Genomic DNA, 22,095 nt, shown 5'->3' with positions numbered 1-22,095 from the left:
GCGTCGCCAGCCTTCAGTTCCAGCGTGGCCGGTCTTCAGCTCTGCATTCATCGGTCTTCAACTCCTCCGCTCCGCGCCGGCTGGTTCCTGGAAGAAGAAGAGGTCACCGCCTGGAAGAAGACTTCTCCGCTTGGAACAGGACCTTCTCCGCCGGTCTTCAGGACAGGTAAGGACCACTTGGGGGTTAGACTTAGGTTTTTTTAAGGGGGGATAGGGTGGGTTTTAGAGTAGGGGTGTGTGGGTGGTGGGTTGTAATGGGGGCGGGGGTTGTTCTTTTTTTCCACAGGTAAAAGAGCTGATTACTTTGGGGCAATGCCCCACAAAAGGCCCTTTTAAGGGCTGGTAATAGAGCTGATTACTTGTTGTAATTTAGTTTAGGGTAGGGACATTTTTTTATTTTGGGGGGCTTTGTTATTTTATTAGGGGGCTTAGATTAGGTGTAATTAGCTTAAAATTCGTATAATCTTTTTTTTTTTATAATTTAGTGTTTGTTTGTTTTGTAATTTAGTTTAGTGTATTTAATTATATTTTAGTTTATTTAATGAATTTATTGATAGTGTAGGTGTATTTGTAACTTAGGTTAGGATTTATTTTACAGGTAAATTGGTAATTATTTTAACTAGGTAGCTATTAAATAGTTATTAACTATTTAATAGCTATTGTACCTAGCTAAAATAAATACCAAGTTACCTGTAAAATAAATATAAACCTTAAAATAGCTACAATGTAATTAGTTAGTTTTAAATAGGAATATTTTAGTTAATAATATTAATATTACTTAGATTTATTGCAATAATAATTAAGTTAGGGGTGTTAGGGTTAGATAGGGTTAATATATATAATATAATAACTATATTAACCCTAATATAATTAGGGTTAATATAGGTGGCGGCGGTGTAGGGGGATTAGATTACAAGTAAAAGAGCTGAGTACTTTGGGGCAATGCCCCGCAAAAGGCCCTTTTAAGGGCTGATAATAGAGCTGATTACTTTGGGGCAATGCAGTGTAGGGACACTTTAGTATTTTAGGGGGTATTAAATTTAATATAGGTGGCGGCGGTGTAGGGGGATTAGATTAGGGGTTAATACATTTAATATAGGTGGCGGCGGTGTAGGGGGATTATATTAGGGGTTAATAACTTTAATATAGGTGGCGGAGGTGTAAGGGGGTCAGATTAGGGGGAAGTACATATAATGTAGGTGGCGGCGGGGTAGGGGGCTCACATTAGGGGGTAATATAGTTAAAATAGGTGGCGGCGGTGTAGGGGGATTAGATTAGGGGTTAATCATTTTAATATAGGTGGCGGGGGTGTAGGGGGATTAGATTAGGGGGTAATGTAGTTAAAATAGGTGGCGGCGGGGTAGGGGGCTCACATTAGGGGGTAATAACTTTAATATAGGTGGCGGCGGTGTAGGGGGATCACAGGGGGTTAAGACATTTAATGTAGGTGGCGGAGGTGTAGGGGGATTACATTAGGGGTTAATAATTTTAATGTAGGTGGCGGCGGTGTAGGGGGATTACATTAGGGGTTAATAATTTTAATGTAGGTGGCGGCGGTGTAGGGGGATCACTTTAGGGGGTTAGACATTTAATGTAGGTGGCGGCGGGGTCCGGGAGTGGCGGTTTAGGGGTTAAGCACTTTATTAGGGATTGCGGCGGGGGATAGCGGTTGACAGGTAGACATTGCACATGCGTTAGGTGTTAGGTTTTATTTTGCAGGTAGTTTAGGTAGTTACGGGGCTCCAATACTACGCCTGCATTTTGTGTCGAGGTGAAAATGGAGTAAGATTTCTGCATTTTCGCCACGTAAGTCCTTACGCTGTATATTGGATACCAAACTGCGCGGGTTTGGCATACCTGTCTATGGGCCAAAAAACTACGTCCGAAGGCAGAAATATACGAGCGTAACTTCTAGCTGACGCCGTATATAGGATACCAAACCCGCGCAAAATTTGGCGTCGCTGGCTTTTGCGGGCGACACTGCATATCGGATCGGGCCCCAAATCTGGCATAAGGAATCTTCAATTGGGGAAATAGACAAGCTTATATTTTGACCATATTGATGAACAACTTTAAATGAAATATCATTAAGAAGTGTAATTACACAAGCATTGTGTATCAATTTTTCCTAAGGGTAATGTTGAATATTGTAGAAGAAAACAACACAGATTAGAGAAAATGGCTATAATGTATAATATGAGAATATGTTAAATGAAATACATACAACTTTCTAACTGCATCTTGCAACGCTGTGTATCCATCGGAAACAATGTCAAATCCAGAGGGCAAGACAAAGTAATGGATAATCTAAAATAAAAAAATAAAAATAAAAAAAAAACAATTGATTATAATGTTTTAAAGTAATTTTCTAGCTGGCTCATAGGCTTGATATAAAAAACAGATTTTATGCTTACCTGATAAATTACTTTCTCTTGCGGTGTATCCAGTCCACGGATTCATCCTTACTTGTGGGATATTCTCATTCCCTACAGGAAGTGGCAAAGAGAGCACACAGCAGAGCTGTCCATATAGCTACCCCTCTAGCTCCACCCCCCAGTCATTCGACCAAAGGTTAGGAGAAAAGGAGAAACTATAGGGTGCAGTGGTGACTGTAGTTTAAACAAAAAAAATGTAACCTGACTTAATTGCCAGGGCGGGCCGTGGACTGGATACACCGCAAGAAAAAGTAATTTATCAGGTAAGCATAAATTCTGTTTTCTCTTGCAAGGTGTATCCAGTCCACGGATTCATCCTTACTTGTGGGATACCAATACCAAAGCTTTAGAACACGGATGAAGGGAGGGAACAAGACAGGTAACCTAAACGGAAGGCACCACTGCTTGCAAAACCTTTCTCCCAAAAATAGCTTCCGAAGAATCAAAAGTATCGAATTTGTAAAATTTGGCAAAAGTATGCATTGAAGACCAAGTCGCTGCCTTAAAAATCTGTTCAACAGACGCCTCATTCTTGAAAGCCCATGTGGAAGCCACAGCTCTGGTAGAATGAGCGGTAATTCGTTCAGGAGGCTGCTGTCCAGCAGTCTCATAAGCCAATCGGATGATGCTTTTCAGCCAGAAGGAAAGAGAGGTAGCAGTCGCTTTCTGACCTCTCCTCTTACCAGAATAGACAACAAACAAGGATGATGTTTGTCTGAAATCTTTAGTTGCTTGTAAATAGAATTTTAAAGCACGAACTACATCAAGATTGTGTAATAGCCGTTCCTTCTTTGAAGATGGATTAGGACACAGAGAGGGAACAATGATTTCCTGGTTATTATTCTTATTAGAAACAACTTTAGGAAGAAAACCAGGTTTGGTACCCAAAACAACCTTATCTGCATGGAACACCAGATAGGCTGAATTACACTGCAAAGCAGACAATTCTGAAACTCTTCGAGCAGAAGATATAGCTACCAAAAACAAAACTTTCCAAGATAATAACTTAATATCTATGGAATGTAAAGGTTCAAACGGAACCCCTTGAAGAACTGAAAGAACTAAATTTAGACTCCATGGCGGAGCCACAGGTTTATAGACAGGCTTGATTCTGACTAAAGCCTGAGCAAACGCTTGAACGTCTGGTACCTCTGCCAGACGCTTGTGTAAAAGGATAGACAGAGCAGATATCTGTCCCTTTAAGGAACTAGCTGACAAACCTTTCTCCAATCCGTCTTGGAGAAAAGACAATATCCTGGGATGGTCACGCAGGCGCTATCAGAATTACTGAAGCCTTCTCCTGTTTGATTCTGGCGACCAGACGAGGGAGAAGAGGAAACTGCGGAAAGACATAAGCCAGATTGAAGGACCAAGGCGCTGCTAGAGCATCTATAAATGCCGCCTTGGGGTCCCTGGACCTGGATCCGTAGAGAGGAAGTTTGGTGTTCTGACGGGACGCCATCAGATCCAACTCTGGAATGCCCCATAGCTGGGTCAGCTGAGAGAAAACCTCCGGGTGGAGTTCCCACTCCCCCGGGTGAAAAGTCTGACGACTTAGAAAATCCGCCTCCCAGTTGTCTACTCCTGGGATGTGAATTGCTGATAGATGGCAGGAGTGATCCTCCGCCCACCTGATTATTTTGGTTACTTCCTTCATCGCTAGGGAACTCTTTGTTCCCCCCTGATGATTGATGTACGCTACAGTCGTGATGTTGTACGACTGAAATCTGATGAATTTGGCCGCAGCTAGTTGAGGCCATGCCTGAAGCGTGTTGAATATCGCTCTCAGTTCCAAAATGTTTATCGGTAGAAGAGACTCTTCCCGAGACAATAAGCCCTGAGCTTTCAGGGAGTCCCAGACTGCACCCCAGCCTAACAGACTAGCGTCAGTCGTTACAATGATCCACTCGGGTCTGCGGAAGCATATTCCCTGAGACAGGTGATCCTGAGACAACCACCAGAGAAGAGAATCTCTGGTTCCCTGGTCCAGTTGTATTTGAGGAGACAAATCTGCATAATCCCCATTCCACTGTTTGAGCATGCACAGTTGCAGTGGTCTGAGATGTATTCGCGCAAAAGGGACTACGTCCATTGCCGCTACCATTAATCCGATTACCTCCATGCACTGAGCTACAGATGGCCGAGGAATGGAATGAAGAACTCGGCAAATAGTTACAAGCTTTAACTTCCTGACCTCCGTCAGAAATATTTTTATTTCTACCGAGTCTATTAGTGTTCCCAGGAAGGGAACTCTTGTGAGCGGGGACAGAGAACTTTTTTTCGATGTTCACCTTCCACCCGTGAGACCTTAGAAAGGCCAGTACAATCTCTGTGTGAGCCTTGGCTCTGGGAAAAGACGACACCTGTATTAAGATGTCGTCCAGATAAGGTGCTACTGCAATGCCCCGCAGTCTTAGTACCGCATGAAGGGACCCTAGTACTTTTGTGAAAATTCTGGGAGCAGTGGCCAAATCGAAAGGAAGGGCCACGAACTGGTAATGCTTGTCCAGAAAAGCGAACCTTAGGAACTGGTGATGATCTTTGTGGATAGGAATATGTAGGTCCGCATCCTTTAGATCCACGGTAGTCACAGGTTTGAGTAAAAACCCAATCCTTGTTCTGCAATTGGAACTGGATATATCACTCCCATCGTGAGTAGATCTTCTACACAGCGTAAGAACGCCTCTTTCTTTATCTGGTCTGCAGACAGACGAGAAATGTGGAACCTTCCCCTTGGAGGGGAGTCCTTGAATTCTAGAAGATATCCCTGAGTAACAATCTCTAATGCCCAGGGATCGTGAACATCTCTTGCCCAAGCCTGAGCGAAGAGAGAGAGTCTGCCCCCTACCAGATCCGGTCCCGGATCGGGGGCTACCCCTTCATGCTGTCTTAGTAGCAGCTGCAGGCTTCTTGGCCTGTTTACCCTTGTTCCAGCCCTGCAAAGGCTTCCAGGTCGCCTTGGGCTGTGAAGCGTTACCCTCTTGCTTTGCAGCTGTAGAGGTTGAAGCAGGAATGCTCCTGAAGTTGCGAAAGGAACGAAAATTAGCTTTGTTTTTAGCCTTAAAAGGCCTATCCTGCGGGAGAGCATGGCCCTTTCCCCCGGTGATATCTGAAATAATCTTTCAACTCGGGCCCGAAAAGGGTCTTTCCCTTGAAAGGAATATTTAGTAATTTTGATTTGGACGACACGTCAGCCAACCATGACTTGAGCAAAAGCGCTCTGCGCGCCATAATGGCGAAACCAGAATTTTTTGCCGCTAACTTAGCTAATTGCAAAGCGGCATCTGTGATAAAAGAATTAGCCAGTTTTAGTGCCTTAATTCTATCCATGACTTCGTCATATGAGGTCTCCCTCTGGAGCGACTCCTCCAGCGCCTCAAACCAAAAAGCCGCTGCAGTAGTTACAGGAATAATGCAGGCAATAGGTTGGAGAAGGAAACCTTGTTGAACAAATATTTTCTTTAGTAAACCTTCTAACTTTTTATCCATAGGATCTTTAAAAGCACAACTGTCTTCGAATGGAATGGTTGTGCGCTTGGCCAGTGTCGAAACTGCCCCCTCTACCTTAGAGACCGTCTACCACGAGTCCCGCCTGGGGTCAGTTATGGGGAACATTTTCTTAAAGATAGGGGGGGAACAAAAGGGACACCTGGTCTCTCCCACTCCCTAGCCACAATATCCACCACCCTCTTAGGGATCGGAAATGCATCAGTGTATACAGGGACTTCTAGGTATTTGTCCATCTTACACAATTTCTCTGGAACCGCCATAAGCAATACGCGGAGGTGTTCCAACTTAAATTTAAATGCTAGTGAATCTGATTCTGCCCGTTGAGAAACAATTCCTGAGTCAGAAATTTCTCCCTCAGACATCACATCCCTCGCTCCTAATTCAGAGTGTTGTGAGGGTACGTCAGATAAACCTCCCAAAGCTTCCGACTGCTCATAATCTGTTCTTAACACAGAGCTATCTCGCTTTGTAGGGAAAACTGGCAGTTTGGATAGAAAGGCCGCAAGGGAATTATCCATGACTGTAGCTAGTTGTTGCAATGTAATAGGTGCCAATGCACTAGAGGTACTAGGTATTGCTTGAGCGGGTGTAACTGGTGATGACACCTGGGGAGAGGAAGGTGGACTATCCTCATTACCTTCCGTCATAGAATCATCTAGGGCTACATTTTTAAGTGACACAATATGATCTTTAAAGTGTATAGACACATTAGTGCACTTGGGACACATTTTGAGAGAGGGTTTCACCATGGCTACTGAACACATAGAACAAGGCTTTTCCTTAGTGTCAGACATGTTAAACAGATTAGTATTGCAAGCAGGTTTGGAAAACACTTTAAGCAAGTAAAATCACAATTTGAAAAAAAACGGTACTGTGCCTTTAAGAAATAAAAAGCGCACACAATTTTACAAATCAGTGAAAAATGTACCAATCCTTATGAAATTTTCACAGTATGTGCCTAATGCTTCGATATGATTGCACAACAAGTTTCAGCCTGATTAACCCCTTAATGCCCAAACCGGAGCAGCCTAAAGCCCACAACCGGTTAGCAGCCTGCTGTGGCCCTACCTGCCCTTAGGGATTAAATTTGGGGAAAACAGCTTCTTTGAGGTCCTCAAACAGTCTCTGGACCCTCCATGTGAAGTAGCATGAACTGTCTGATGAAATGAACTGCGCAACTGAGGCGCGAAATTAGGCCCCCTCCCACTCCACTCAGGAGTTGTGAGGCCTTCAAAATCACAACTAGGTGACTAAAATTATGCCATGTGGAAAAAAAACCCGTAATAAACACACCAAAAGTGTTTAAAAGTGTCTACAGCGAGTATTTGTGACATTAAATAATCGATTGCCCAGCAACAGTGTCAACCAGCCTATTGAGCCCTGTTAAATAAGCCTTTAATTCTATACTGAGTCTCAGAACATGGCTTACCCTTCCCACATGGGGATTCTTGTCAGTCTTCTAGCATTATCTGGTCTTGACTAGAAAAAAGATGACTGAACATACCTTAATGCAGTTAAGCCTGCAAACTGTTCCCCCCAACTGAAGTTTTCTGGTACTCCTCAGTCCTGTGTGGGAACAGCAGTGGATTTTAGTTACAACATGCTAAAATCGTTTTCCTCTCAGCAGAATTCTTCATCACTTTTCTGCCAGAGAGTAAATAGTACAAACCGGTACCATTTAAAAATAAACTTTTGATTGAAGATATAAAACTACAAATCTAACACCACATTCACTTTACCCTCCCTGTGGAGAGACCCTACTGCTAGAGCCGGCAAAGAGAATGACTGGGGGGTGGAGCTAGAGGGGGAGCTATATGGACAGCTCTGATGTGTGTCTCTTTGCCACTTCCTGTAGGGAATGAGACTATCCCACAAGTAAGGATGAATCCAGGATGACTGGATACACCTTGCAAGAGAAATGTTGACAAGAACTAACATACATGTTATAAAAGACTGTAACAATTTAACTAATTCTTCTGAGCCTCAAAACGATCTTATAAGCATTCAGGACATGTAGAAGACAGGAAGGGCTTAACTGGATTAAAACAAATTTAAATGTAATGTAAGTATAATCAGCAGAAGAAACTCATTGAAAGTGTTTTAAATTAGTAATTAAACAAAATATCACACATGACATCATGTTTAATGTGTTGTATATTGGTGATCCTCCCCCATATATTAGTAATTAAAGCCGCCAAAAGAACAGGTGTTGTGGATCTGGCTTAGCTATGTCTAAACCTATGATGATGTGTCACTTTGCTATTATAGTAATGTATTTTGGCTGATTTCACTTTTATTTAAAGTGAAGGTCAAGTCTGGCTTAGTCGCTCACTACGTTCTGTAGTTCATGAAAAATAAGCTTGATGTTCGTTCATGATTTCCCCTAATTGTTCACAAAATCATTTATATTTTACCTTCAAATTCTCCCCATTGTATTTTTTTGTCTGCCCGCCATCTTGCCAATATTGATTGACATATTTTTCAGATTAAATCGCCAATCGCTGTTCACCCCCCCCCCCGGGGGCGTTCTGCCCCTTTTTCTAAACGTCACTATTCACTTCTGCACATGCGCTAAGCAGCAACTCGCATCATATACCTCTCACGCTCGTGCATGAGACGCGCATGCATATTCCGTTTCTTTGTTATTTGGATACCTTATGAACCACCAATTTTTAACGCATGCGCGATTACGGTGAAGTTACGCATGCACAGTTTCTTTGACATCTTGTGCACAAGCTTTGACTGACGTAGAGAGTGTGTGGGACCGCTCGCTACGTCACTAGAGTTGAATAAGGAAGTGGTGGAGGGGAGGAGTAGCAAAGGAAACGGCGAGTATAATAAAATATGATTTTTAATAAAAATAAAAAGCGGATGAGAAAAAAAAAAAAGTTAGCGACTAGGATGCATATGGGTTATTTTGTAAATTGCAGTAGTCCATTGGGCTAAAATTGACCTTCACTTTAATATCAGAATTTGTTTGTTTTACTACTGCCCTAATACAGGCTGGAGTACATTCTGTGGAATTCACAACACCGACCCCCTTTTACATATTGCACAATTGTTATCCCCTTAAGGACAAGACCATTTTTCAATTTCCTTACCTTAAGGACCAGGGCTATTTTTACATTTCTGCTGTGTTTATGTTCAGCTGTAATTTTCCTCTTACTCATTTACTGTACCCACAAATATTATATACCTTTTTTTTTCACCATTAAATGGACTTTCTAAAGATATCATTATTTTCATCATATCTTATAATTTACTATAAAAAAATATATAAAATATGATAAAAAAAATGGAAAAAAAAACACAAAATCTGTTACAAATCTACAACCACCAAAAAACACCCATACTAAATAGTTTCTAAATTTTGTCCTGAGTTTAGAAATACCCAATGTTTACATGTTCTTTGCTTTTTTGCAAGTTATAGGGCAATAAGTAGAAGTAGCACTTTGCTAGTTCCAAACATTTTTTTTTCAAAATTAGCGATAGTTACATTGGAACACTGATATTTGTCAGGAATCCCTGAATAACCCTTTACGTGTATATATTTTTTTTAGTAGACAACTAAAAGTATTGATCTAGGCCCATTTTGGTATATTTCATGCCACAATTTCACTGCCAAATGCGATCAAATAAAATCGTTCATTTTTTCACAAACCTTTTCACAAACTTTAGGTTTCTCACTGAAATTATTTGCAAACAACTTGTGCAATTATGGCACAAATGGTTGTAAATGCTTCTCTGGGATCCCCTTTGTTCAGAAATAGCAGACATATATAGCTTCGGCAATGCTTTTTGGTAATTAGAAGGCCCCTAAATGCCACTGTGCACCACACGTGTATTATGCCCAGCAGCAAAGGGGTTAATTAATGAGCTTGTAGGGTTAATTTTAGCTTTAGTGTAGTGTAGTAGACAACCCAAAGTATTGATCTGGGCCCATTTTTGAATATTTCATGCCACCATTTCACCACCAAATTAGATCAAATAAAAAAAATCGTTAACTTTTTCACAGTTTTAGATTTCTCACTGAAATTATTCAAAAACAGTTAGTGCAATCATGGCACAAATGGTTGCAAATGCTTCTCTGGGGTCCCCTTTGGTCAGAAATAGCAGACATATATGACTTTGGTGTTGCTTTTTGGTAATTAGAAGGCCGCTAAATGCAGCTGCACACCACAAGTGTATTATGCCCAGCAGTGAAGGGGTTAATAAGGTAGCTTCTAGGGTTAATTTTAGCTTTAGTGTAGAGATCAGCCTCCCACCTGACACATCCCACCCCCTGATCCCTCCATAACAGCTCTCTTCCCTCCCCCACCCCACAATTGTCCCCGCCATCTTAAGTACTGGCAGAAAGTCTGCCAGTACTAAAATAAAAGGGTATTTTTTTATTTTTTTTAAATATTTATTCTGCCTTGTAGGATCCCCCCTTAGCCCCCAACCAGCTCTCTATACTCCCCCCTCGACCTATTGGCCTCTATCTTAGGTACTGGCAGCTGTACCCATATATATATATACAGGGAGTGCAGAATTATTAGGCAAATTAGTATTTTGACCACATCATCCTCTTTATGAATGTTGTCTTACTCCAAGCTGTATAGGCTCGAAAGCCTACTACCAATTAAGCATATTAGGTGATATGCATCTCTGTAATGAGAAGGGGTGTGGTCTAATGACATCAACACCCTATATCAGGTGTGCATAATTATTAGGCAACTTCCTTTCCTTTGGCAAAATGGGTCAAAAGAAGGACTTGACAGGCTCAGAAAAGTCAAAAATAGTGAGATATCTTGCAGAGGGATGCAGCACTCTTAAAATTGCAAAGCTTCTGAAGCGTGATCATCGAACAATCAAGCGTTTCATTCAAAATAGTCAACAGGGTCGCAAGAAGCGTGTGGAAAAACCAAGGCGCAAAATAACTGCCCATGAACTGAGAAAAGTCAAGCGTGCAGCTGCCAAGATGCCACTTGCCACCAGTTTGGCCATATTTCAGAGCTGCAACATCACTGGAGTGCCCAAAAGCACAAGGTGTGCAATACTCAGAGACATGACCAAGGTAAGAAAGGCTGAAAGACGACCACCACTGAACAAGACACACAAGCTGAAACGTCAAGACTGGGCCAAGAAATATCTCAAGACTGATTTTTCTAAGGTTTTATGGACTGATGAAATGAGAGTGAGTCTTGATGGGCCAGATGGATGGGCCCGTGGCTGGATTGGTAAAGGGCAGAGAGCTCCAGTCCGACTCAGACGCCAGCAAGGTGGAGGTGGAGTACTGGTTTGGGCTGATATCATCAAAGATGAGCTTGTGGGGCCTTTTCGGGTTGAGGATGGAGTCAAGCTCAACTCCCAGTCCTACTGCCAGTTTCTGGAAGACACCTTCTTCAAGCAGTGCTACAGGAAGAAGTCTGCATCCTTCAAGAAAAACATGATTTTCATGCAGGACAATGCTCCATCATACGCGTCCAAGTACTCCACAGCGTGGCTGGCAAGAAAGGGTATAAAATAAGAAAATCTAATGACATGGCCTCCTTGTTCACCTGATCTGAACCCCATTGAGAACCTGTGGTCCATCATCAAATGTGAGATTTACAAGGAGGGAAAACAGTACACCTCTCTGAACAGTGTCTGGGAGGCTGTGGTTGCTGCTGCACGCAATGTTGATGGTGAACAGATCAAAACACTGACAGAATCCATGGATGGCAGGCTTTTGAGTGTCCTTGCAAAGAAAGGTGGCTATATTGGTCACTGATTTGTTTTTGTTTTGTTTTTGAATGTCAGAAATGTATATTTGTGAATGTTGAGATGTTATATTGGTTTCACTGGTAAAAATAAATAATTGAAATGGGTATATATTTGTTTTTTTGTTAAGTTTCCTAATAATTATGCACAGTAATAGTCACCTGCACACACAGATATCCCCCTAAAATAGCTAAAACTAAAAACAAACTAAAAACTACTTCCAAAAATATTCAGCTTTGATATTAATGAGTTTTTTGGGTTCATTGAGAACATGGTTGTTGTTCAATAATAAAATTAATCCTCAAAAATACAACTTGCCTAATAATTCTGCACTCCCTGTATATATATATATATATATATATATATATATATATATATATATATATATATATATATATATATATATATATATATATATACATACATACATACATACATAAATATATATATATATAAATAATGCATGCATAAGAAAGGTTCTGCACTCACTGTACATCCACAAGTCAAAATCATTACCAAGGTGCTGAAAGATTCAAAAAGTAATGAGTTCTTATTGAGATTGCACTCTCCGGAAACAATTTTTTTAAATCTTAGCATTTATTGTTCTCCATAAAAAACATGTACTCATAATATACCTTTATCAAATGGATTAACCAAATGAATTGCACATTTCAAAATACCAAAATAATCTATCTGTACTTACTTCTCCTTATATTATCTTTTAAAACCATAAAGGACGCCCACATCACTACTAGGGTGCACATGCTCACATTGAAGTCACGTCCCCTTTCCGGCATTCTCATTAATTTAGATTGGTCCGACTGACACCTGGCAACACCCAGTACAATGATGTATATATCTGAAACATTTGGCACCATGGCATTTGACTTATGGATGTACAGTGACTGCAGACTCTTTCTCATACATGAATATATGATTTGCTGAAATCTGCACCCTGGGCTTATTAAAGGGACAGTCTACACCAAAATGTTTATTGTTTTAAAAGATAGATAATGCCTTTATTACCCATTCCCCATTTTTGCCTAACTAACACAGTTATATTAATATACTTTTTACCTTGTATCTAAGCATCTTCTGACAGCCCCCTGATCACATGACTTATTATTTATTATCTATTGACTTGCATTTTAGCCAATTAGTGCAGTGTCATCTACAACCCATGGGCGTGAGCACAAATGTTATCTATATGGCCCACATGAACTAGCAGTCTCCTGTTGTGAAAAGCAAATAAAAAAGCATGTGATAAGAGGCTGTATGTAGGGCCTTAGAAACAGGCAGAGGTTTAAAGGTTATAAAGTTTATTAATATAACAATAACAATTTTAGTATTGACTGTTCCTTTAAGCTTACATATTTTATGAAGTATTCACAAAGGATATATTTTTTCCCCTTTTTTGATTGGATTAAAATTTCCAGTCCTGTGGATCTGAGTTTGTTTTAAGCGTTTTGGATATGGGTGAACTCAGAAGATAAATTGATTGGGGACGATACAGTAAATACTGATACTTTTATATACAATGATGCAGAGAGAATATGTGTCACCACGGATTTGCGTGAGTTGGGGGGGGAGATACCTCATTGATATTTATCACAGTTATTGAATCTTTGAAAGAGCAAATTGGACTTGCATTTGCATACTGTATATTTATTAATAATAACAATAATATGTATTTTTTCTATAAAATGGTTGATCTTTTTTCCTATCTTAATATCATAAATACATGAAATTAACTCACAGGTGACAGTAAACTGTGAAAGTTATAACATACATAATTTTGAATATTTGAAGCAGCAAGATACATCTCTAGAAGATGGAAGTATAGTTCCTGAACTTACATTTAAAGGGCCATAATACCCAAATGTTTAAACACTTGAAAGTGATGCAGTATAGCTGTAAAAAGTGGACTAGAAAATATCACCTGAACATCTCTATGTAAAAAACAGAATTTATGTTTACCTGATAAATTACTTTCTCCAACGGTGTGTCCGGTCCACGGCGTCATCCTTACTTGTGGGATATTCTCTTCCCCAACAGGAAATGGCAAAGAGCCCAGCAAAGCTGGTCACATGATCCCTCCTAGGCTCCGCCTACCCCAGTCATTCGACCGACGTTAAGGAGGAATATTTGCATAGGAGAAACCATATGGTACCGTGGTGACTGTAGTTAAAGAAAATAAAATATCAGACCTGATTAAAAAAACCAGGGCGGGCCGTGGACCGGACACACCGTTGGAGAAAGTAATTTATCAGGTAAACATAAATTCTGTTTTCTCCAACATAGGTGTGTCCGGTCCACGGCGTCATCCTTACTTGTGGGAACCAATACCAAAGCTTTAGGACACGGATGAAGGGAGGGAGCAAATCAGGTCACCTAAATGGAAGGCACCACGGCTTGCAAAACCTTTCTCCCAAAAATAGCCTCAGAAGAAGCAAAAGTATCAAACTTGTAAAATTTGGTAAAAGTGTGCAGTGAAGACCAAGTCGCTGCCCTACATATCTGATCAACAGAAGCCTCGTTCTTGAAGGCCCATGTGGAAGCCACAGCCCTAGTGGAATGAGCTGTGATTCTTTCGGGAGGCTGCCGTCCGGCAGTCTCGTAAGCCAATCTGATGATGCTTTTAATCCAAAAAGAGAGAGAGGTAGAAGTTGCTTTTTGACCTCTCCTTTTACCGGAATAAACAACAAACAAGGAAGATGTTTGTCTAAAATCCTTTGTAGCATCTAAATAGAATTTTAGAGCGCGAACAACATCCAAATTGTGCAACAAACGTTCCTTCTTTGAAACTGGTTTCGGACACAGAGAAGGTACGATAATCTCCTGGTTAATGTTTTTGTTAGAAACAACTTTCGGAAGAAAACCAGGTTTAGTACGCAAAACCACCTTATCTGCATGGAACACCAGATAAGGAGGAGAACACTGCAGAGCAGATAATTCTGAAACTCTTCTAGCAGAAGAAATTGCAACCAAAAACAAAACTTTCCAAGATAATAATTTAATATCAACGGAATGCAAGGGTTCAAACGGAACCCCCTGAAGAACTGAAAGAACTAAATTGAGACTCCAAGGAGGAGTCAAAGGTTTGTAAACAGGCTTGATTCTAACCAGAGCCTGAACAAAGGCTTGAACATCTGGCACAGCTGCCAGCTTTTTGTGAAGTAACACCGACAAGGCGGAAATCTGTCCCTTCAGGGAACTTGCAGATAATCCTTTTTCCAATCCTTCTTGAAGGAAGGATAGAATCCTAGGAATCTTAACCTTGTCCCAAGGGAATCCTTTAGATTCACACCAACAGATATATTTTTTCCAAATCTTGTGGTAAATCTTTCGAGTTACAGGCTTTCTGGCCTGAACAAGAGTATCGATAACAGAATCTGAGAATCCTCGCTTCGATAAAATCAAGCGTTCAATCTCCAAGCAGTCAGCTGGAGTGAAACCAGATTCGGATGTTCGAACGGACCCTGAACAAGAAGGTCTCGTCTCAAAGGTAGCTTCCAAGGTGGAGCCGATGACATATTCACCAGATCTGCATACCAAGTCCTGCGTGGCCACGCAGGAGCTATCAAGATCACCGACGCCCTCTCCTGATTGATCCTGGCTACCAGCCTGGGGATGAGAGGAAACGGCGGGAACACATAAGCTAGTTTGAAGGTCCAAGGTGCTACTAGTGCATCCACTAGAGCCGCCTTGGGATCCCTGGATCTGGACCCGTAGCAGGGAACTTTGAAGTTCTGACGAGAGGCCATTAGATCCATGTCTGGAATGCCCCACAGCTGAGTGACTTGGGCAAAGATTTCCGGATGGAGTTCCCACTCCCCCGGATGCAATGTCTGACGACTCAGAAAATCCGCTTCCCAATTTTCCACTCCTGGGATGTGGATAGCAGACAGGTGGCAGGAGTGAGACTCCGCCCATAGAATGATTTTGGTCACTTCTTCCATCGCTAGGGAACTCCTTGTTCCCCCCTGATGGTTGATGTACGCAACAGTCGTCATGTTGTCTGATTGAAACCGTATGAACTTGGTCCTCACTAGCTGAGGCCAAGCCTTGAGAGCATTGAATATCGCTCTCAGTTCCAGAATATTTATCGGTAGAAGAGATTCTTCCCGAGACCAAAGACCCTGAGCTTTCAGGGATCCCCAGACCGCGCCCCAGCCCATCAGACTGGCGTCGGTCGTGACAATGACCCACTCTGGTCTGCGGAATGTCATCCCTTGTGACAGGTTGTCCAGGGACAGCCACCAACGGAGTGAGTCTCTGGTCCTCTGATTTACTTGTATCTTTGGAGACAAGTCTGTATAGTCCCCATTCCACTGACTGAGCATGCACAGTTGTAATGGTCTTAGATGAATGCGCGCAAAAGGAACTATGTCCATTGCCGCTACCATCAACCCGATCACTTCCATGCACTGAGCTATGGAAGGAAGAGGAACGGAATGAAGTATCCGACAAGAGTCTAGAAGTTTTGTTTTTCTGGCCTCTGTTAGAAAAATCCTCATTTCTAAGGAGTCTATAATTGTTCCCAAGAAGGGAACCCTTGTTGACGGGGATAGAGAACTCTTTTCCACGTTCACTTTCCAGCCGTGAGATCTGAGAAAGGCCAGGACGATGTCCGTGTGAGCCTTTGCTTGAGGAAGGGACGACGCTTGAATCAGAATGTCGTCCAGGTAAGGTACTACTGCAATGCCCCTTGGTCTTAGCACCGCTAGAAGGGACCCTAGTACCTTTGTGAAAATCCTTGGAGCAGTGGCTAATCCGAAAGGAAGCGCCACGAACTGGTAATGTTTGTCCAGGAATGCAAACCTTAGGAACCGATGATGTTCCTTGTGGATAGGAATATGTAGATACGCATCCTTTAAATCCACCGTGGTCATGAATTGACCTTCCTGGATGGAAGGAAGAATAGTTCGAATGGTTTCCATCTTGAACGATGGAACCTTGAGAAACTTGTTTAAGATCTTGAGATCTAAGATTGGTCTGAACGTTCCCTCTTTTTTGGGAACTATGAACAGATTGGAGTAGAACCCCATCCCTAGTTCTCTTAATGGAACAGGATGAATCACTCCCATTTTTAACAGGTCTTCTACACAATGTAAGAACGCCTGTCTTTTTATGTGGTCTGAAGACAACTGAGACCTGTGGAACCTCCCCCTTGGGGGAAGTCCCTTGAATTCCAGAAGATAACCCTGGGAGACTATTTCTAGCGCCCAAGGATCCAGAACATCTCTTGCCCAAGCCTGAGCGAAGAGAGAGAGTCTGCCCCCCACCAGATCCGGTCCCGGATCGGGGGCCAATATTTCATGCTGTCTTGGTAGCAGTGGCAGGTTTCTTGGCCTGCTTTCCCTTGTTCCAGCCTTGCATTGGTCTCCAAGCTGGCTTGGCTTGAGAAGTATTACCCTCTTGCTTAGAGGACGTAGCACTTTGGGCTGGTCCGTTTTTACGAAAGGGACGAAAATTAGGTCTATTTTTTGCCTTGAAAGGTCGATCCTGAGGAAGGGCGTGGCCCTTACCCCCAGTGATATCAGAGATAATCTCTTTCAAGTCAGGGCCAAACAGCGTTTTCCCCTTGAAAGGAATGTTTAGTAGCTTGTTCTTGGAAGACGCATCAGCCGACCAAGATTTCAACCAAAGCGCTCTGCGCGCCACAATAGCAAACCCAGAATTCTTAGCCGCTAACCTAGCCAATTGCAAAGTGGCGTCTAGGGTGAAAGAATTAGCCAATTTGAGAGCATTGATTCTGTCCATAATCTCCTCATAAGGAGGAGAATCACTATCGAGCGCCTTTATCAGTTCATCAAACCAGAAACATGCGGCTGTAGTGACAGGGACAATGCATGAAATTGGTTGTAGAAGGTAACCCTGCTGAACAAACATCTTTTTAAGCAAACCTTCTAATTTTTTATCCATAGGATCTTTGAAAGCACAACTATCCTCTATGGGTATAGTGGTGCGTTTGTTTAAAGTAGAAACCGCTCCCTCGACCTTGGGGACTGTCTGCCATAAGTCCTTTCTGGGGTCGACCATAGGAAACAATTTTTTAAATATGGGGGGAGGGACGAAAGGAATACCGGGCCTTTCCCATTCTTTATTAACAATGTCCGCCACCCGCTTGGGTATAGGAAAAGCTTCTGGGAGCCCCGGCACCTCTAGGAACTTGTCCATTTTACATAGTTTCTCTGGGATGACCAACTTTTCACAATCATCCAGAGTGGATAATACCTCCTTAAGCAAAATGCGGAGATGTTCCAACTTAAATTTAAAAGCAATCACATCAGGTTCAGCCTGTTGAGAAATGTTCCCTGAATCAGTAATTTCTCCCTCAGACAAAACCTCCCTGGCCCCCTCAGATTGGGTTAGGGGCCCTTCAGAGATATTAATATCAGCGTCGTCATGCTCTTCAGTAACTAAAACAGAGCAGCCACGCTTACGCTGACAAGGGTTCATTTTGGCTAAAATGTTTTTGACAGAATTATCCATTACAGCCGTTAATTGTTGCATAGTAAGGAGTATTGGCGCGCTAGATGTACTAGGGGCCTCCTGAGTGGGCAAGACTCGTGTAGACGAAGGAGGGAATGATGCAGTACCATGCTTACTCCCCTCACTTGAGGAATCATCTTGGGCATCATTGTCATTATCACATAAATCACATTTATTTAAATGAATAGGAATTCTGGCTTCCCCACATTCAGAACACAGTCTATCTGGTAGTTCAGACATGTTAAACAGGCATAAACTTGATAAGAAAGTACAAAAAACGTTTTAAAATAAAACCGTTACTGTCACTTTAAATTTTAAACTGAACACACTTTATTACTGCAATTGCGAAAAAACATGAAGGAATTGTTCAAAATTCACCAAATTTTCACCACAGTGTCATAAAGCCTTAAAAGTATTGCACACCAAATTTGGAAGCTTTAACCCTTAAAATAACGGAACCGGAGCCGTTTTAAAACTTTAACCCCTTTACAGTCCCTGGTATCTGCTTTGCTGAGACCCAACCAAACCCAAAGGGGAATACGATACCAAATGACGCCTTCAGAAAGTCTTTTCTAAGTATCAGAGCTCCTCTCACATGCGACTGCATGCCATGCCTCTCAAAACAAGTGCGCCACACCGGCGCGAAAATGAGGCTCTGCTTATGCTTTGGGAAAGCCCCTAAGAAATAAGGTGTCTAATACAGTGCCTGCCGATATTATTATATCAAAATACCCAGATAAAATGATTCCTCAAGGCTAAATATGTGTTAATAATGAATCGATTTAGCCCAGAAAAGTCTACAGTCTTAATAAGCCCTTGTGAAGCCCTTATTTACGATCGTAATAAACATGGCTTACCGGATCCCATAGGGAAAATGACAGCTTCCAGCATTACATCGTCTTGTTAGAATGTGTCATACCTCAAGCAGCAAGAGACTGCACACTGTTCCCCCAACTGAAGTTAATTGCTCTCAACAGTCCTGTGTGGAACAGCCATGGATTTTAGTTACGGTTGCTAAAATCATTTTCCTCATACAAACAGAAATCTTCATCTCTTTTCTGTTTCTGAGTAAATAGTACATACCAGCACTATTTCAAAATAACAAACTCTTGATTGAATAATAAAAAACTACAGTTAAACACTAAAAAACTCTAAGCCATCTCCGTGGAGATGTTGCCTGTACAACGGCAAAGAGAATGACTGGGGTAGGCGGAGCCTAGGAGGGATCATGTGACCAGCTTTGCTGGGCTCTTTGCCATTTCCTGTTGGGGAAGAGAATATCCCACAAGTAAGGATGACGCCGTGGACCGGACACACCTATGTTGGAGAAAAGAAAGATATTTTACCTCAAAAGTTCCTCAGTAGCCACATCCCATTGTAAAGGACTTGTAAGCAGCATATCAGTATGTCTGTCCCGGGACAGCCGAAGGGATGAGCCTTGTGCACTCTCATGTTATTTCCCTATTCAGTGTAAGGAAGTTTATAATGAAATCTCATGAGAGTTAAGTCAAATCTCATGAGATCACAGTAAGAGTTCAGGACCTCAGCACTGCTGATGCTGATTGGCTGCTGTTTATTTCTTCTTTTTATTTTTTACCTGCAGCTAGGCAACAGCTTAGTATAACTTTTTACACAGAACTTACTCTGCTGAGCTGAGGAGATTGTGAGGTAAAATATCTTCCTTTTTTACATAGAGATGATCAGGTGATATTTTCCTGTCACCTTTTTACAGTTATACTGCATCAGTTTCAAGTGATTTAGCATATGAGTATTATGTCCCTTTAACTTGCTTCCATCTGGGAGAAGACATAGCTTCATGACTCACAAGCTGACAAATTAAATTAATCTGTTTCCAGTTGCTCTTAGTGCACTACCAAAACCTTTTGCAGACCTTTTCTTGCTACTTGAATGGATATAACTGGGTATAATTACAGTTGTATGGTTACTACTCACGGCATTATTGTTTTCTCTCCTGTACCTGCAGCTCTTTTTAAAGATGTCCTCCTAACTCTTTACAGTTGCGACTCATCTAGTTGCTAATAATCTAAAAAAAGTTGCTAACAAGTGACTGCAAGGGTGTGTGCACTAATAAAGTGCAATATGCGCAGGCTGAGATTTGCAGTCTCCAGCTGACTGATTGGGGCAAGGTCTCCCTCAGAATTCAGTAGACTTGATTCTGGATGTTGTAGTCTTTTAAAACATAAAGGACACAGAACTTCTCCTAGTGCAGGTTAAACTTTTAACAGAATGATTCCAAGAACGTATATGAAATGGGTACTCACATTCCAGTTTGCACAATGAAATAATGCAAACAAAGCAGGCTGGATGTTACAGACACCGGCTGTCTGAATCAGGTCTCTCTGGATTGTTCTTTTAAATGGTTTGAACAAGTGGTGTAAGGTGCTCCAAAGTGGTAAATTAGTTAAAAAGCAGACTACTTAAAATCACAGTTTTATTTTAAAAATATATAAAGCATGCAACGCGTTTCTTAGCTAACTAGCTGTTTCATCAGGCATGTAACAAGTGTAAATGAGGACCACAATATATACACACACATATGTTCCAATTAATTACCATAGGGCCAACAGGGCTAAGGTAGATGTGTTTACAACTATATTTCCAATATGCAATTTTAGTAAAATTTATATATAAAAAACTATATGAACAATTAAAACATGAATATAAACAATGTTAAAAATATGTGGGATAAAATAAAATACATACAATCAAAAAAATATATCTAATGCAAATTTGATTTTCATCTTGATAACTGATTGCCCTTTTTTTTATAGAATTCTATTGGCTTATAGTGAATCACATGTTTCTTGTTTGGTAAAACTTCCAAACGAGTCCTATTGTTTTTTAGCCAATTTTTGTTGATACATATTAGTAATATATGCCCTAAGACTTGAAATTCTGATCAATAATTACTGTATCATCACTGAGGAATGTTTATGCTAAGTATAACTGATATTGTATGTTTGGAGGGTGTTGTCCGTCTATAATAAATAGATGTTAGCTTTTGGAGGAGGCATATTATACTTTGTAAGACTTGTGTGCATTATATATTCACAACCTTCATATTTACGGAATGCTTGTTATGCTTAGTCGTAAGTGGGCATGATTGTGACGAAAGTTGGCGATAGCCAATCGAATGATTCCAAAAACGGCACTGAGTGTAGCCACTTAAATACTTGTGAAATCAGAACTAGGTTGTAATAAATATTTAGGAAGAATTGCCAAAGATATAGGGTGTGATCGTAATGAAACACTAGCAAGAAAATGTTGTCAACATGGGAATTTATCAGCAAAATAAAGAAATTTCTAATTTAGAATCCAAATATTATATGAATTAACATTTCTAGATGCTATGCTATTATATTTGTTCACGTGATCAGAAGTGGGAGTAGTTATAGTAGAGTTGGCGATAGCCAATCCCCTGCTTCTGAAAATGGCATTGGATTATAATTCTGAACTTTGATTAACAGTTGTCAAAAGAGCAACTAATATGCAACAAGCGATCATAGTGTGATATTTGCTCCCTCCAACAAAAGAATTTTCATCAGTTCTAAAATTAAAGGAATGGCTTTTCGTTCATATGTTGTATTGACATCTACAAAGTGTTCTGTAGTATTCATAAAATGTTCAATCTGATTATAAGAGGAGAAGGGGGGGAAGTTAAGTATATTTGTAGATAATGTTCTGCTTGATAAACTATAATCTTTAAATTTGTTTGGTGTCTCATTTGGTATCTTTAGTGATATTGATCTTGTTTTTACTATTTTTAGATTAATAAGAATTATTTTCTTAGGGGCTGTAATGTTTAATTTGCATTTTGGGTCAAGATGGTGTGAAGGATGTGTGAATATAAACTGGAGACTAATGTGATAAAACTTTTTGTGTGTTCAGTTGT

The 22,095-nt window shown here is 41.0% G+C and overlaps 1 protein-coding gene across 1 annotated transcript in view; it reads right to left on the bottom strand.

The window, feature by feature from the left end:
* The window catches only part of LOC128643872 (glycine receptor subunit beta-like), a gene marked incomplete at its 5' end in the record, with an annotated part of 191,207 nt that overhangs the window by 107,893 nt on the left and 61,219 nt on the right, over positions 1 to 22,095 (bottom strand). The window contains one exon of the mRNA XM_053696644.1: positions 2,225 to 2,307. Coding sequence (XP_053552619.1) covers positions 2,225 to 2,307 — 83 coding nt within the window. The remainder of the gene's footprint in view (positions 1 to 2,224; positions 2,308 to 22,095) is intronic.

This window comes from Bombina bombina, unplaced genomic scaffold, assembly GCF_027579735.1.
Source record: "Bombina bombina isolate aBomBom1 unplaced genomic scaffold, aBomBom1.pri scaffold_701, whole genome shotgun sequence".
NCBI lineage: Eukaryota > Metazoa > Chordata > Amphibia > Anura > Bombinatoridae > Bombina > Bombina bombina.
Note: the sequence above shows the minus strand (reverse complement) of the source record. Positions and strands in the feature narration are given on the sequence as shown.